General features: G+C 43.1%; 1 protein-coding gene and 1 long non-coding RNA gene across 5 annotated transcripts in view; one reads left to right on the top strand and one right to left on the bottom strand.

The window, feature by feature from the left end:
- LOC307183187 overlaps window positions 1-8,646 on the top strand; it is a 222,933-nt gene extending 214,287 nt beyond the window's left edge. The window contains exon 3 of the long non-coding RNA XR_013827402.1: window positions 8,366-8,646. This is a non-coding gene — a long non-coding RNA (uncharacterized lncRNA). The remainder of the gene's footprint in view (window positions 1-8,365) is intronic.
- GRIA1 (glutamate ionotropic receptor AMPA type subunit 1) overlaps window positions 1-17,753 on the bottom strand; it is a 308,859-nt gene that overhangs the window by 128,854 nt on the left and 162,252 nt on the right. For 3 of the 4 annotated variants that reach the window (XM_079915349.1, XM_079915348.1, XM_079915350.1), the window contains exons 3-5: window positions 11,930-12,169; window positions 8,294-8,478; window positions 2,925-2,978 (exon numbers count right to left, since the gene is read on the bottom strand). In XM_079915349.1, coding sequence (XP_079771475.1) covers window positions 2,925-2,978; window positions 8,294-8,478; window positions 11,930-12,169 — 479 coding nt within the window. The remainder of the gene's footprint in view (window positions 1-2,924; window positions 2,979-8,293; window positions 8,479-11,929; window positions 12,170-17,753) is intronic. The other variant, XM_079915351.1, reaches the window with a different exon arrangement.

The following is a 17,753-nucleotide window of genomic DNA, read 5'->3' as shown; positions in this document are numbered from 1 at the left end:
CTATGTTTCAGACTGAATTAATTAGTAATTTGAAGCCTAATTATCAACTAATCTATTGGAACATGCAAGTCTTTTGTATTTGGATGCTATATGCAATTTGCATCCTATTAGTTGGCCGTTGTAAGGATTTGAGAGCTCATTAGGTCAGGGGGAAAAAAAAAGAATGCAGATCAGAAGGAAACAGACACCCAAAGGGCTGACTTGGTGATGTTGTGACCGAGGGGTCACTTGGCAACAGATGGAGCCTGGCGATGTAATTACCTGAGGTCATTCGGTGGCTTTGAGGCCACTGATGTGTAATTTCTGTCTTACCCTGGAGGGGTGATTATGCATGCCCCCAACCTTGCACTGTGTATTCTCAAGCAGCAGTGCCCACGTGGTCTGTGCTGAGCGATGTCCTGATGAAGTGGAAAAGGCATTGGGTGCTGCCCACTAACCCTGGTGCCAGGCCTCGCTCTATCACTGACTTGCTGTGTGACCCTGGCCAAGTCACACCATCTTGCTGGTTTGACTACAAGCAAATGTTTCCCTATAAGCAAATGAGACTTAGATACAGCTGACTTCCAAAGTCCCTTCTAGGACTAAGGATCTGGGATTCAAGGGGTGTCAAGAGCGTTCTTCCTTATGAAGTCAAAAATTTCATCCTTGCAAATGTTTTTTGTTTTTTAAGATTTTTTTTGATGTGGACTATTTTTAAAGTCTTTATTGAACTTGTTACAATACTGCTTCTGTTTCATGTTTTGTTTTTTTGGCTGTGAGGCATGTGGGATCTTAGCTTTCCAACCAGGGATCAAACGCGTACCCCCTGCATTGGAAGGCGAATTCTTAACCACGGGGCCTCCAAGGGAAGTCCCTTCCAAATGGTTTTTGAGGGTGAAACTCTTGGTTCGCCAAAAATCTTTGGACGGCCATCTGCCATTTAAAATGCAAATATCTCTGAGAAAGGTAGCATATATATCTATTAACAGCTGGGTCTAAATTAACCTATCGCAAGAAGTCCTTCTTATTTCCAGTCCTGACCCTGAAGTATTAGGACAGCCAAGGCAAGGAAGTTTTGAAGAGGAAAGAAGGTTAAGCCAGGGATCTGAGGCTGGAGATCCACCCAGAAAGAGAGACAGAGCTTAAGAATTAGGAAGGTGTTTTAGATCCTGCCATTTTGACCTTTACATATACCCAGCCCCTGTGCCTTTGTTCTATTAATGATCTTGGTTCCAAAAGCAAGTAGAAAATATCCGTCTCTGGTTCAATTAATAATTGCTATTACTCACAGGAATAATCAACACAAAATAACATCGCTAAAACTGAGTGATATCATTTGTTATAGACAAAAGGTAAAAATCACATCTTAAAGGAAACACCAAATCATAAAGACAGGCCAGGATAATAAGCTAACTTTGTAGAAAAAGCTATCATTAAGGAAATGTGACAATTGCTCACACTGGCACATGGCAAAATTTGTTATTTATTAAAATTTGCTGGAAAATAAATAAAATAAAATTCAAAAAAAAATTTGCTGGGAGATGTAACCACTTTGGAAAACAATTTTGACTGTTTTGACTACAGTTTTGACTGTTTTGAGTTTCTCAAAATATTAAACATAGAGTTGCCATGTATCCTAGTGATTTCACTCCTAGGTTTATGCTCAAGAGAAAAACTTGTAACAAATGTAACAAAACTTGTAGTAGCATTATTCATAATAGTCCAAAAGTGAGAACAACCCAAGTGTCCATCAACTGATGAATGGATAAGCAAAATGGGATACATCCATATAATGGAATGTTATTTGGCAATAAAAAGGAATGCAGTACTGATTCGTGCTACAACATGGATGAACCTTGAAAACATTACGCTAAATGAAAGAAGCCAGTCACAAAGGACCGCATATTCTATGATTCCACTTATATGTAACATCCAGAGTACGCAAATCCATAAGGATATAAAGTAGATTTTGCTGGTTGCCTAAGGCTGGAGGAATTTGTGGGGCGATGGGGAATCACGGCTAATGGGTAGGGGTTTCTTTTGGGGGGGTGATGAAAACGTTTAAAAATGAGATTGTGGTGATGGTTTCACAATTCTGTGAATATATATAAAACCATTGAATTGTATACTTTAAGTGGATGAGCTGGATGGCATGTAATTAGCTCTTTAGAAAATAAGACAGGTAAAATAAAATTACATTTGGCTTTGGGAAAAAACTACTGGAAATATCAAACTTCATGATTAAAAAAGTAAGAGGAGCAAAACATGACGCAGGAAAAACAGACTTGTCAAAAACGGTGGTCACAAAAGAAAACTCATAATTGTGCATGTTGTTGGGTAAAATTTAACATGTGCAAAAAATTATTTTATGAGGCAAGTCTTCATACCATGGAAAATCATTACACCCAATAAAAATACTGCAGCACATAAAAATGAAAATAAAATATTTTTTTAAAAGCTTGTCTATGCCACATAAAAAAGGGAATGAAAACTAAGTTGACATAATATTGTTTATGCTGTAAAACTGTTTCTGGTTAAAGACCTGTCAGCACTAGCATCATTATGATTTAAACATTTATATCTATAAACAGTAAAACTATCACTGGTGTCAAAATAGAGGGTCAAAACCAGTGGGGTCAAAACATTTTGTATCATTCAAAGATGTGGTGATTTTGTTCTTATCGCCAAGTGGCAGAGCCAATTAAAGCTGGAATTGTGATGACTGAGGAAGGCCTGCCCACCAGCAGGGTGTCTTCCAAGGAAGCTTAGAGGTTCACCTTGAGTGTGCTGTGGTTTGACAAGCAGGGATGTGAAGGGGAAAAGGCAAAGCTTGGAAGTGCCCCTCCCACCCACGCCGTTCCCTCCAGCCAGGGACCACAGAAGCAAGCCGGGCACCAAACACAGAAAGACCCACCATTTGAGAGCCTGCAGTGTCCTCTACTCACCAGATTTGCAAGGATATAGTGGTAGCCAATGCCGTTCTTCTCCAGCTTTACAATCTACAAAACACAACGAGAGGGGATGCATTAATCATACTGACAATTAAAGCTACACCAACAATGACCAGCAATTAACACTGAGTACTGAAAATGTGCCCTGTTCTATCCTAAGTACCCAAACTACAATATCACAACCATCCAATGGTGGTGGCATTGCTGATATCCTTGTTTTACAGATGAGGAATTGAGACTTAGAGAAATCAAATAAACTCCCTGAAGTTACCCAGCTATTAAGTGCAGATGTAAGACCTGACATCAGTTTTGCCTGATTCCAGGGGTAGAGTAGTGGTATCATAACCCCAAGGTCCAGGCTAGAATGCTCACTTCTTTCCTTCTTCCATAAAGCCTTCCCATACATAGTGGGAATCTTATGTTGTATTGAATTCCTTGTCACTGTTACAACAACATCTGCTGCTTGGGTGGACAGATGGGTGGACGGGTGGAAGGATAGTCAAATGGGTAGGTGGATGATTCCACCCCAGTTCTTGAACTTCAAATCCTTGAATGGACCATATTCAGATACAGTTCCTTCCTTCCCTGAATTTTGTGCCTTCTTCCCTAAACCCGTTGGATACTCAGACATCAATGAGCCATTCAACCCGGAAGCTGGAAGAGAACGTCAGGATCATCTGGTCCGGCCCCTCACTGTACAGATGGGAAGTCCAGGCCCAGAGAGACGAAGTGATGTGCCAGCTCCCACAGCAGTATGGTAGCAGTGTCAGGACAGGGACCTGGCTATTGTGAGCCTTTCCATATGATGCCTGATTCAGAGCCAGGGTCCCCAGACACCCGTCCATCTTCAATGTGCAGACCAACCCTAATTGCAGGCAAGAAAATATTTGTAGGAAGAACTACCCGGTGGTTTGCTTGGGCATCCAGACATTCCACCCAGCAAGGAACAGCTAAGACCGCAGTCCTTGGTTTAGTCCTAGCTGAGCCTGCAAGTTAACTTGATCTATTTCTTTATTATTATTATTTTTTAATCATCAAATTGAGGTTAGTACACCCTGCTCAGTGCCTCTCTCCCTGCACTGTTGCAAGGACGCATAGAACACATGAGAAGCACTTGGGCGGCTTCTCTAACTGAATAAAATTTCAAGGTTATTAACACCCACATTCAGACATCTCCTTAACTGGATGTATGTGCATAGCGGCTCACATTTTTTCAATGTAGGGAATAATTAAATGCAAGCGCACACAATGAATGCTCTGAAACAGTGGTTAGCATGTGAAATTCCAGACTATGGAGTGCCAAGACTCTGGGGATGATAGTTTTATTAATAATTCTTCATTACTTTTTCATTTTCTTGTCAAATGGTTTTTTGCTCTTTCAACAATGAGATACCTTTATGAGGAACCTATTCAGCTTCTAAAAAGCACAAAATAGCAAATAAAAGATAGTTTGAAACCCAGTGCATCCAGGCAATGGATAAGAATAGTCCCTGCAGGATGAAATTACAGGTTGAAACATAGGAAACAGCCGATAATTAATGACTTTTGACTAATAAGAATCAGTAATTTCATACGGTTTGACCTAACACAAACCGTCCAACCCATCTACTCACCTACCTACCTGATGGCCTAGCTTCCCTTTCACAGACATTAAGTGCTTCCTATCTATCAAGCGCTGTGCTGGAGATATAGTGGAAAGTGAAACGAGCGTGGTGCTTGCTGTCCTGGAGGTCACAGTTTACTGGGAGGAGACCCATACTTAAACAGATGAAGAGATACAGGTACACAGGGTTACAAACTGAGAAAGTTGTTATAAAGGTAATGTACACTTGGAGTCCCCTGCCTCACTCACCCCATCTCTTCAAAGCTCATTTCCACTGGATTGCCTTAATTCACAATCTTTGTGTCTGGAAGGCCCTTTCCCATTCTCTCTAATTATTCATAACCTTTATGGCTGATCTCTAATCCCAACTACTCTGTAAAGCCTTCTCTGATTAATTAATTCACTCAACAAATATTTATTGAACATGGGCCACATGCGAAGCTCTACGCTGTGTGCTAGGGACAAGCTATGAACAAATGAGGCAAGATCCCCAGGCCCTCGTTGAGCTGAGTTGACACTTTAGCAGGGAGCCAGGTGGTAAATATATAAACAGATAAATGAACACGATTTCAGCAGGTGAAAAGCACGTTGAAGACAATACAACAGGGTAAGGTGATGGATGGCCTGGTCCTGGTGTCCCTCATCCATCTCTAACTCATTCTGAACTTAATGACTGTATTACATAATTAAGTGTCTTATATATTGATAAAGCATTATATTCTAATCACCCTGTTCCCTGCTCACAAACCTTCACTGGCCCTCCACTGTTTACAGAATAAACCCCAGACTCTTTGGGGTGGTTTCCAAAGGTGATCACAATCATGGGTTCATCTCCTTTTCATTGCCTTCCAGTAAACAATTGACATCCTCCACTTGGCCTCTTAAGCCCCTCTGTGAACCTTGGCCCCTACATGCCCTCTGGGCCTCCCTACATGCTCTTACCTCCAGCTTAAAGGCTCTTTTCCAGTCAAAGGCTACCTGTAGATATCTAGACCCATCTGACATTTGGGATCTTAGAGCATTCCTTGATTCCTTATTCTTCTCATTCATTCAAAAAATATTTACTGAATACCTACTAGGTGCCAAGCACTCTTCAAGGCACTGTGGATGCAGCAGGGAAGAAAACAAAACAAATCCTAATAGAGCTTATATTCCCATCGGGGCACTAGAGCCTGAGACAGGCAGTTAATTCCCTATTTGGATTCGGAATCATTGTCTTCCTCCTCAGGTTAGGCAGAACATTTGTGTTAGACTGAAAAGATCCCAATTACTGAGTGTGAGATAGTCTAGGATGATGCTAAGATGTCAGAACGCAAATCAGAAGATGTAACTTTTAGACTCACGGTCATTGTCACTAACTAGTTGTCTGAACTCAAGACAAATCATTCAACCAATATGACCGTCAGTCATCCCATCTGTAAAGTATGAATGCAAATGGTAGATCAGGTGATTTGTAAGATCCTTTCAGCATTTGGTCTTACTTTTCAGAATAGAAGAATCCAAGGATTAAAAAAGTTAATACACTGCAATCTAAAATATTCATGCAAACAAGTTCCTTCCTTCCCAAACACAAGTTTGTCCTTTGACAGAGGGAGTAGCTATAGACAGCACATGTGCTGAAAGTTGCATTTTTAAAAGGTTGGGCCCTGTAGCCCGACCAAGATAGATTTGACTTCCTGCTTTCCTTCTATGTGAAATCCCAGGCAAGTGTAATGTCTTGTTTCTTCATTTATAGAATAGGGGGTCTAATAGAAGCTGTTTTTATAGAGATGACGTGAGGATGAAGTGGAATTATACATGGAAAGAGCTTGGCATAGTGTCTGGTATATGGTAAGCACTCAGAAAATAGTACCAACAGCTTTATCTTCACTATGGAATAATACAGCAGGAGTCATCAGTCTTTAAGAATACCAACTTATCATTCAACACTTTCTCTACCTCCTATCTCATCTAATCTTTTTATCAGCTTTGTAGAACAGGGGCCTTCATTCCTATTTTACAGATGAGTACACTTATGCCAAAGAGGGAGTGACTCAAGAAAGCAGTATCATACCCACAACAACTTGACTGAATCTCCGGGGAATTATGCCAAATGAAAAAAGCCATACCCCAAACATTACATACTATGTAATCCCATTTATATCACACTCTTAAAATAAGAAAATCGCAGAAATGGAGAACAGGTTAGAGAGTGCCTGAGGAAAGGGAAAAAGAGAGGGAGAGAGGGAAGCCAGGTGAGGACAAAAGGGCAACACAGATGATCTTTATGGTGATGGAAACGTTCTGTACCTCGAAGGTATCAATGTCAATGTCAATTTCCTGGTTGTGATATTTCACTATAGTTGCTATAGTTTTCTAAGATGTTACCATTGGGATAACTGGATATGTGGTACATGGGATCCCTCTGTATTATTTCTTACACACGCATATGAATTTGTGTCTCAAAATTAAAAGTTTAACTAAGAAAACAAAGCAAAACAAAAGAAAACCAGTACCAGTTGGCACTATGAATAGCCAAAATGGGTGAATCCTTACATATATCACTTTCTGTGGGGCAGGCTCTATTCTAAGTGCTTTACATGTATACATGGATTCTTCTAACCCTCGCAAGAGCTCTCTAAAGGTAGTTATTATCATCATCATTATTATTATGCCCATTTTACGGATCAGGAACCTGAGATGTAGAAATGAAAAACCTGGCCCAAGTTCACAGAGCTAGCAAATATTAGAGCTGGGGATGTGAATCCCAGGCAGTCTAGCTCCAGGGTCTCTACTTTGAACCAGTACTCTATTCTGCTTTACTTAACTAGAATTCCAGTCCCATGACTCCAGCTCAAAAAACTCCCATCTCAATGGAAACAATTTTTGCTGGTTTCTCTCTCTGAGAGGGAAGCCATATCCGCACTTTGTAAAGTAGAACACAGAGTTAACGCCTCAAAGAACCCCTGACTTTCAAAATCTCTCCTATTCAGTTCCCGAGGCCTCTGAGCAATTGCTGAGCGGGTGCTGAGATTCCCTGTGGGAGCCCCAGGGGTCTTGAGGGCCATTAACAAGCTCTGTCATGTTGTCAAGTACTTAAAACTGCCATCTTTACTTGTATAGCACTGTTCAAAAACGATTGCAAAATCTACTTCCTTGCTAGCTCATCTGAATACACAAATGTAATTTAAAAAGACAAGTGACCTATCCAATGACACATGCTTTACTTCTGAGAACTGGAGGAACCGTGGCTTAGAGATGTCTGGCTAAAGACTACTGAGATTACAGTGCCCTTTCTTGGAACGGACAATCAATTAATTGCTCAGACACATGGATGTGTTCCAGGAAAGGGAGATGCCTGGTGCCTCCTTGGACTCAAAACTGGTCAGTGGGCCAAATGGATGAGAAACCAAATGCTAGACCAGTGGGTAACAGAACTCAGAGCTAAGCCAGGAATCTGGCTCTACAGGTTGTGATAGCAGTTTACAAACTCTAAAATGCAATGTGTTTTGCTTTTTAACAAGAAAAGGAAGCACTGGAGGTAAGTTTTTGGTTAACTGATCCGAGAACCATTTGAAGTCCTGCGTGAAGGCTCCCACTGTTTGTGCTGTTTCGTAACATGGCAGAATTAAACTGTATGAATTACAGAATGTGAGAAGGCAGGCTTCTGGTTTCATCTAGTCAAGAACTCTCTTTGTAACACCAAAGGCAAAGGGTCACCCCGCTCGCTCATGAGCTGTCTCCCACGCCCACCCTGAGGGCACTTTGCTGCACTCACTACCTGGCCCAGGATAGCACTGAGGCGCTCGGATTCACAGTCCACCACCACCAGCCTCTCCTTTTTCTTCTCCAGGTCCTGGAAGAGCATCCGGTATCCCTCCTCTGTGGTTGTCAAAATGTTGACGGCTGTCACCTGCCAGTTCTTCTCGGCCGCTGTGTCTAGGACTTTCTGCAGGACGGACAGACCTGGAGGTCGGGTGAGTAGGACAGAGAGGTGGCAGTCAGGATCCACAGCATCACCCCACTTCCGCCAACCCCGCTCCTCCACTAAACTCAGCTCCAGCTTGCTCTTCGCAAGTCTGAGCTCACCGAGGTCAGGTTCTGCGTCTGTTTTGTGTTTCTGTTTGCAGAACATAGCACGCAATAGAGTCAGTGATTAAACATCGAATCTGAGGCTCAAATCCTGATGCTACAAATATACTAGTTAAATGATCTTGTACGGACTAATTCACCTGGCTACAGTTTAGTGTCTTCAGTAGTAAAAGGGTGATGTTAATAACGTCCACCTCGCACTGTCATCCTGAGGATTGAATGAGAATGTCTCCAGCATGGCAAGGGTTTTATAAACATTGATTACTGTTAGGTGTTTAGCAACTGCTGATTAAATGTGCTAACGTGATATCTAAACAGCACCTAATAATTGTCAACCACGTTTACGCATGTTCAGTATACCTCAGTACCTGGTGCTCTGCCTGTCACACAGTAGGTATTCAATCAATGTGTACTGAGTTAAGCTACTCTCTTCTGATTTATAGCTAAATGATAGAGGAATCCATTACTCAGTACTGCTTTGTTTCATCTTTGGGACATAGATGGTGTATTAGTTTCCTACTGCGGCTGTAACAAATTATTGTAAACGTAGTGGCTTCAAACAACATATTTATCATCTTATACTGCCAGAGGTCGGATGTGTGGAACGAATCTCCTTGAGCTAAATTCAAGTTATGGGCAGGGCTGTGTTATTTTCCGGAGGTTCGAGCGGAGAAATTGTTCTTGCTTTTTTTTTTTTTTTTTTTTTTGCGGTACACGGGCCTCTCCTGTTGTGGAGCACAGGCTCCAGACGCGCAGGCTCAGCGGCCATGGCTCACGGGCCCAGCCGCTCCGCGACATGCGGGATCCTCCCGGACCGGGGCATGAACCCGTGTCCCCTGCATCGGCAGGCGGACTCTCAACCACTGTGCCACCAGGGGAAGCCCTCTTGCCTTTTCTGATTCTGGCGGATGCCCGCTCTCCTTGGTATATAGCCCCTTCCAGCTTCAAAACTAGCAGTGACTGGTTGAGTCTCTCACATTATACTCTGACCCTGACTCTTCTGCCTTCAACTTGCACACTTAAGGACCCTTGTGATTACACTGAGCTCACCCAAATAATCCAGGATAATCTCTCTGTTTTTTTTTTAATTAATTAATTTATTTGTTTTTATTTTTGGCTGTGTTGGGTCTTCATTCCTGTGCGCGGGCTTTCTCCAGTTGCGGCGAGCGGGGGCTACTCTTCGTTGTGATGTGCCGGTTTCTCATTGTCGTGGCTTCTCTTGTTGCGGAGCACAGGCTCTAGGTGCATGGGCTTCAGTAGTTGTGGCTTATGGGCTCTAGAGCACAGGCTCAGTAGTTGTGACGCATGGGCTTAGTTGTTCCGCGGCATGTGGGATCTTCCTGGACCAGGGCTCGACCCCGTGTCCCCTGCATCGGCAGGCAGATTCTTAACCACTGCGCCACCAGGGAAGCCCATCTCTCTGTTCTAAGGTCAGTCGATTAGCAATGTGAATTCCATCTGTAACCTTAATCCCTCTTGCCATTTAACATAACATATTCACAGGTTCCAGGAATTAGAACACAGATGTCTTTGGCGGAGAGGGGAAGGTCAGTGTTCTGCCTGCAACAGATGGTTATTTCATATTTGACTCTTGCATTATTAATCAATCTTTTGCACATATATCATTTCTGTCTTCCAATAACATTGCTAATCCCTCCCATAGTGACCAGTATGGTGCCTGGCATAAAGAGTCATCTGTAGATTGATTCTGTTGTTTCTTCCTTTTTGTTTTTTAAAGTATAAGGTTGGTATGCTTAAGTCACGTTTACTGAAAGTTTACTATGTGTCTGGCATTGCCCTGTTAGCTTTCCTGTCTTCAATTCACTTAATTCTCTGAGGTAGGTACCGTTATTATCCATGTTTCACAAGTGTGGAAATGGAGGTTCAGAGAGATTTAGTCATTGGCCCAAGCCCGCACAGCTAGCAAATGGCAGAACTCTGAGTTCAGAGTTGTGAGGTAGGCGGAGCCCCTTTGAGTATGGGCGCTTTGCTGACTGACCCCAGAGATGATCCTCTATAATGAAAGTTACATTTTTCTGTCTATGCCACTTCCAGACCTCAAGCCTCATTATGCCACAAAACTGACCTGAAATAGCCCTTCTGCAGGTCATCCTCATAATGGCTGCTTGTCTGAGAAGGGAAATCATTAAAATAGAGAGAAGGGAAAATTGAAGAAAATAGAGTGCTTCTGGCCTCTCCTGCCAGCTAATTCTCATTGAATAACCCTGCCTAACTCTTCCTGAAAAACCATTTCACAAAGCACTCTCCTATTCAAAAGTCTTGTAAGCCTCCCTAAAGGCAAACTTGTATAAAACCTCCTTTTTGCTCAGGGCAAAATTCCTGTGCCTCACTTTCCAGACCTTGTATGATCCATTTATTTATTTACACCAATAATGACTGAGTTCTTACAGGACTATTTAGTATACCAGGGGAAGGTAGGACCGTACAACAGAAGCAACACAGGAGTTAGAAAAAAGAAGAGAGTTTCCATTTAGAAGGTCAGGAAATAGAGAAAGTGGTGTTCCAGTAGGTTGCAAAAGAAAGGAAGAATTTGCATATGTAGATTTGAGAAGGGAAGTGCATCCCAGAAACTGGAATTGTTTGAGTCAAGATACAGAGAAGAAAAAAGTATTGGAAACATTTAGAAAATGGAGTGGAAAATTCAAAATTCAGGTGGAGGCAGAATTAGAAAGGCCTGGGAAGGTTGATGTTGATGCTGGTGATGATGATGACAGCGGTTTACATATATAGAAGACCCTGCACAGTGATTATGTTGTAGGTACTGTACAGGCCCTTTCTAGTCATTGTCTCATTCAGTCCTCACAACTCTATGATGTAGAGACTGGTTTTATCTTCATCACAGAGATGAAAAAACGAAGGAATAGAGAATTTTATCCCCATTACAGAAGTGGTCGAACTGAGGCAGAGAGAGCTTGCCCAAAGTCAAACAGCTGGAGAGGAGGGAACATAGAATTCAGATGCAGGTCTGCCTGACTCCAGAATCTATGCTCCTAAAAGCCATATCATGAGCCATGAGCCATGAGCCATTCAACTGAGGTCCTTGGACTTTGAGTCTGGGCTCAGGTACCATGGAAACTTGGTAAGCTGTAGAGTGACATGGGGTGTTAAGACGGTTATTCTCTCAAAGGACGTGTTTCCACATGTGAGTTATAGATTAATTACCAAAAATTCAGTTCACAGACATAAAACATTTCTGGATCATTCCTCCGTGATCCCTGCCTTTCAAGAAGACAGAGAGGCACCATTATTCTTCCTGCTGATAATTTTCTCTTCATCCCTCCACAGTCCCCCTCCCCTGGCTTACCCCGGTCAGCATCATAAATGTAGACAAATTTTTGCCACTTGTAATGGTCGATGATACTGATGAGGGCATCCTGCAGCTCGGGACGCAGCTGAAGGACAAACTGGTTGGATGTGTCAACAGGAAAGCTCGGTGTAATGAAGCAGACATGGAGGGCCCCGCAGAAGGAGGTCAGCATGTTGACAGTCCTCCGTTCATAAAACCCAAAGATGGCATAGACTCCTTTAGAGAACTGGGAACAGACTGGAAGAGGAGAAGAGAAAAATTAATGGATAGAAGGTACTGCAACCATGCTGTCAGGTGGCTCTAAAACTAAATCATCCACTAGTCTATCCATCCAACCCATCATCCATCTGTTATCTAGCCATCCACCCATCCAACAAATCCATCACTCCCTTCTTTCAATCCACCAATCTGTCCAACTGTCCATCCATTTTACCCATCTCTGCATCCATTCACCCAATCATCTGTCCAACCTACCCATCCATCTGTCGAATCCAATGTTTATTAGGTACCAATTCCATACCAAATGTTGTCATGGTTATCAATTATAAATGTATGCAAAGCTGTTTTGTATGCTCTTTCACTTTTGTATGCTCTTTCATACAATCTGTATGCTCTTTCACTTTATCTGTACAAGGTAGGAAAAGGATGGCTGGGTCATTTTTTAAAGGGGAAAACCAAGGCTCAGAAAGTTAATGAACATGTCCAATATGGTAGCACAGCTAGACCATATCTGAGTTAGGCAGGTATCTTGAACCCAATCCAGTGATCTGTCTATGACACTGCCCATCACGTCAAGGCAAAGCATAATAAGATGCCTTAGGAAGAAGGTCTGTCAGCTTGCTGCTGATACACGTTTAAGAAAACAAGATTTTCCCAGCCAGCCCTTAGTTTTCAGTGTACATTTCTCTGCTGATGTTCGTCTTGTGTTTGTACATCCTCCTGGCTGATTCTTCAGCCCCCCGCCCCGCAGTTTATCAGCCACAGTAGTAGCTTAGCTGTGTGAGCATCCCCACAGGAGCTAGTTTGTAAGATCCCAGTGCAGTTACCAGTATTGGTTTGTGTTCGGTTACGCTGCTGGTTAGAATATAATGCCAAAAAGTTAGCCCCAAGGTTATGGGGCTAAGTCCAGGTAATTCAGCTACTAAACTTCATTATAATATGTGGTACAGGAGAAGGGTTCATAGGCTTTGCCCCAGTCAAGTGATCAACCCCAATGCCAACCCCAGTGCCTGAAAATTACCATCTTGATATGGATGGTGAGGCAGACGAGTCCTCCTCATCACAGTAACTGTGCTTTAGGGTGCTCTGCCGTATATGGTAAGCTGTTTAGTTCTCATCACAACCCTGTGACTTTGGTATTATCACTTTTCTTTTAAGATGATAATGTTGATATTCCTAGATCCTCTGCTCTCTTTACCGTATCACCTGCTTCCGTGACCCCGTGCTGCCTTTGTAGATGGGCTCTCAAATTACGCTCCATGAACACTGCCCAGATGTGTTCCATGAACGTTAGCCCCGCAGAATGCTCCTTAACAAAGAAAAGGCTTCTTTGCTCAGAGAAATTTGGGAAATGGTGCAAACCCTGTCCTCCTCTTGGAGTTTCAAACTGCATACTAGCTACATAAAAGATTGAGAGGAATCTTGTTCAACTTTAACACGGATTTTCTCAAATCCATACGCCCCCAGGACCCTTTGTTGGTGAATACTTTTTAACATGTTACTGATTCACTGGGCCACGCTGCACTAAAGAATGCCATTAGCCACTGGGACCCAGTTGCCTACTGAGTCTAGGTTCTCAGTCAGTCCCTAGACCCTCCCTTCGTGTCCCTGAAAGATAATCTTTTAAAGACTGTAATGGAAGCATACAAGTCATCTGTCTAACTTCCAGGGTAACCCAGCATACCATCTACAGGAAACCTGGCAGGTGCCCTTTATTGTGTGTGTGTGTGTGTGTGTGTGTGTGTGTGTGTAAATTTAATTTTTATTGTATATTGGAGTATAGTTGATTTACGATGTTGTGTTAGTTTTAGGTGTACAGCAAAGTGATTCAGTTATACATATACATATAACCATTCTTTTTCAGATTCTTTTCCCATATAGGTTATTACAGAATATAGCGTTCCCTGTGCTATAGGGAACAACTAGACCCTTGTTAATTGTCTATTTTATGTATAGTAGTGTGTGTATGTTAATTCCAACCCCTAACATCTGCTTGCACACTGAATTACTGGGCATGCACTGCTTCTCAAGGTGCCCAGTCCATTGACTGACCACTCTTTGAAACCAGAACCTCATATGCCTGCTCTTAACCCACTCCACGGCCCTCCTGGTATCCAAAGGTGGCCCTCACGGACTTCAGCTTTATGGCATTTGGTTTTCAGTAGTGATGTTCATCCTCCACCTAGAAACCAGAGGGATCCTTTTAATTAAAAAAAAACCAAAAAAACAAAACACACTGTTTCCCTTCCTTGTGCAAAAACCTCTTACAAATTTTGAGGTTTCCCACTGCACACAGGAAAAATCTCCAAACATCTGACCATGACTCTGAGGCAGAGTGACCTGTCCCTTTGCCCCCTCCTGCCTCACACCGCTGCCCTCGCTCCCTGCTTAGCCACCTGGCCTGTGTTCTGTGCCTCCGGCCTCCACACTTGTTCTGCCCTGGAGACTCTGCGCTCCACCTGCAGTGCTCTTCCCTTACTTCTCTGCAACGCTGACTCCTTTTCAGCAATTTTATCTCAACTCAAATCTCACCTCCCTGAACAGGACTTCCTTCATCACCTCTTCTAAATAGTGATTCCAGCCTCCCCTCAACCCTCTATAAGTCTCTATCACATCCCCCTGTCTTATCTTTCATGCTTGAATTATTATTATTTGAAGGTGTTTTCTTTTTTTACTTGTATGTATCTGTGACTGTTCCGGTCAGTGTTAATTCCCTAAAAACAGGGGTCTCATTTATGCCCCAAAGCCAGCATAACGCCTGGGACATGGTAGGTGCTTAGTAAATGTTTGTTGAATGAATGATGAGTGCTTGACGAGAGCACTGCACTAGGGAATGAGGAGGAACCGTTGGACCACCCTGGACCTCTTCCTCCCCTGTTCTGGGTAGGCATCTCCTGAAGTAGCTATTTATCCTTCACTACTCGCACTCTTTTCTCTTTCACCCTAACGAGGACGCTCCAGCCACTTGCAGCCGACAACAGGTGCTGTCTTTAAGTGTCTATTGTAATTGCCAGAATCAAGATTTCCATAAATATGGATTTCTCCACCAGGAAGCATACACTGTATATTATTCTCCCTGTGTTAGATATAGATTTGTCAAAAAGCACAATTCATCTTACCGGGTGAGGTGTGTATGGCGAGCACATGAACCCCGTTAGCATATTATAATATGCTCTCTGTGGTATTTTTAGGATCTTTACTTTCCATGCTGCAATGAAATATTATCTGGGGGGATATAAATCTCATGTTCCCGATATATTCCCTGACGACATCTACTTGGTTTCACACCTTTAGTTGGGTCTCTGGGGCCCTCGTGGCCAGTGTTTCTTGCTGAAACTTTAGAAGTAGAGGAGGAATGGGTAAGATGGGGTGGAAGAAATGGGCGCAGATAGGCACGATCGAATCCTTACACACACGGAGGCCAGGATGTTTCCCCCATCCTTGAATTATCTCCCTATCTTTCCTTTTGCAAATCTCTTTTCCCTTAAATTGAGTGTGTTATCCTCTAAGGCTAAGCGGGTACATTTAACCAGAGCTCCCTAAAAGAGCATGGCTTGGAGGTAGCCTGGCCTGGATTTACTCAAGTGGACCCTGGTCCTCCGAGTTGCTCAGCATTTGACCTTCAATCTGGCTCCTCATTTCAGCTAAGCCTGAGCAGCAACAGCGAGGGAGAGGGAGAGACTAAGAGTCTGTAGGCCCCAAGGCCTGTGGGAGAATGCATAATTGGTTACACGTTCAGAAATATAATTAGTTGTAGCACATTTCTTTAAATCTGTCACAGTAAATATTCAATTGGAAAAGATAACTTGGTCTTGTAGAAAAAGTACTAGATTAGATGCCAGAAGACCTGGAGGCTTCTCTTTTTGGTTTTATCACAGCACAGTATTATGTGACCTTGAGCCAATCCCAGGCTCTCCCTGCGCCTCAGTTTCCATCTGTAAATTGGTGCTTTGAACCCCGTAAGAGTTAACATCTCTTCAGGCTCCAACAGTCTACGTTCTAGTCTCAGTTGTTGAAAAATATTCACTGATTGAGCACACTTTGGTTATTTGCTGGTCAGACTTGTAGCGACCTCCGGTGCAGGTTTTCAAACCTAGAAATCAGATAAAGGCTCTGAGTTCTTGGATCCGACTGTAATAGAATCATAGCACTAAATCCAGGTGCATTCAGAGTGTTGAGTTGTATTTAAGATACAATTTTTAATGTGATATAGGTGAGTTAGTTACCTAGTAGAGAGTAGGTGAGAGAAGGCAAATCAGAAAGGGGGCTAGAGGTGGAGCCTTGTATTGTCAGGTACAGCAAGCCCGAGGGGAGAAAAGGGAACACTGAAAAGCAGCCTCTTGCAACCCTGCTGTGTACTGGTCCAGTCAGACTCGCAGGCTGACAGTGAATGAGAGTAGGTGGGACTGTGTGCGTGTCCTCCATTTAAGACAGCAGTGGTGCATATAGTGCCTCTGATAGTAGCAATTAGGAGCTGGCGTTTGAGCACTTACGAAGTGCCAGACATTGTGTCAAGGATATTCCCGTGCGTCGACTCCTTTCATCCTGTGAGGTAGGTTACAAATTGGGAAGGGCAGGCCCGGGGCCAGCACAATGCAAAGCTGAGTTCTGAACTCCACCCGTCAGACCACAAGGCTTGAGCTCTTGACTTCTGTGATATGCCACCCCTTCCCTCCCTCCATCAATATTGGAAAGAAACAGTCATGGCATATGGGACAGCTTCAGCTTCTAGAAAGTCCTCTCAGGTAGCACTCTGCCTGCCTCTGTTGCCAGATCAAGACGCATTACTGCATTAGGGTCTGTTGATATTAAAACAAAACCTAGAGACTATCATACGGAGTGAAGTAAGTCAGAAAGAGAAAAACAAACATCGTATAATATCGCTTACACGTGGAATCTAGAAACATTGTGCAGATGAACTTACTTGCAAAGCAGAAATACAGGCACTGATGTAGAGAAGAAACGTATGGATACCAAGTGGGGAAGGGGGTGTGGGAAGAATTGGGAAATTGGGATTGACATATATACACTACTGTGTATGAAATAGATAAGTAATGAGAACGTACTGTACAGCACAGGGAACTCTACTCAGTGCTCTGTGGTGACCTAAACAGGAAGGAAATCCAAAAAAAGATGGGATATATGTATATGTGTAGCTGATTCACTTTGCTGTACAGCAGACACTAACACGACATTGTAAAGCAACTAAGCTCCAGTAAAAATGAATAAAGCAAAACAGAACAAAACTGGGTGGCGCTCGCTGCATTCCTCTCTTGTCCCTGGGGATCATGCAGAGCATATACACACACATCTCTCCTTCTGTTGGTCCATACATGTGTCCATCCACCCATCCATCCACCTCTTGACATCCAGCATCTACCACTCGTGAGACTCCGTGTCAGGCAGTGGATATGCAGTATTGAAAAAGGCAAGCCCCCACTTCGACGTCACCTTGACAGTGGGAGAGGCCGACACCGAGCCAGTTAATTACACTTCCCTGTAAGTGCTGTGGCAGGGATGAGGTCGGGGTTCAGGCAGAGCCACCTAAGCCCAGCCTTTGGGGACCTCAGAGAAGGCTTCCAAGAGGAAGTGCAGCTTTGAC

The sequence above is a fragment of the Stenella coeruleoalba genome, assembly GCF_951394435.1.
Source record: "Stenella coeruleoalba genome assembly, chromosome: 3".
In the NCBI taxonomy this organism is placed as follows: domain Eukaryota; kingdom Metazoa; phylum Chordata; class Mammalia; order Artiodactyla; family Delphinidae; genus Stenella; species Stenella coeruleoalba.
Note: the sequence above shows the minus strand (reverse complement) of the source record. Positions and strands in the feature narration are given on the sequence as shown.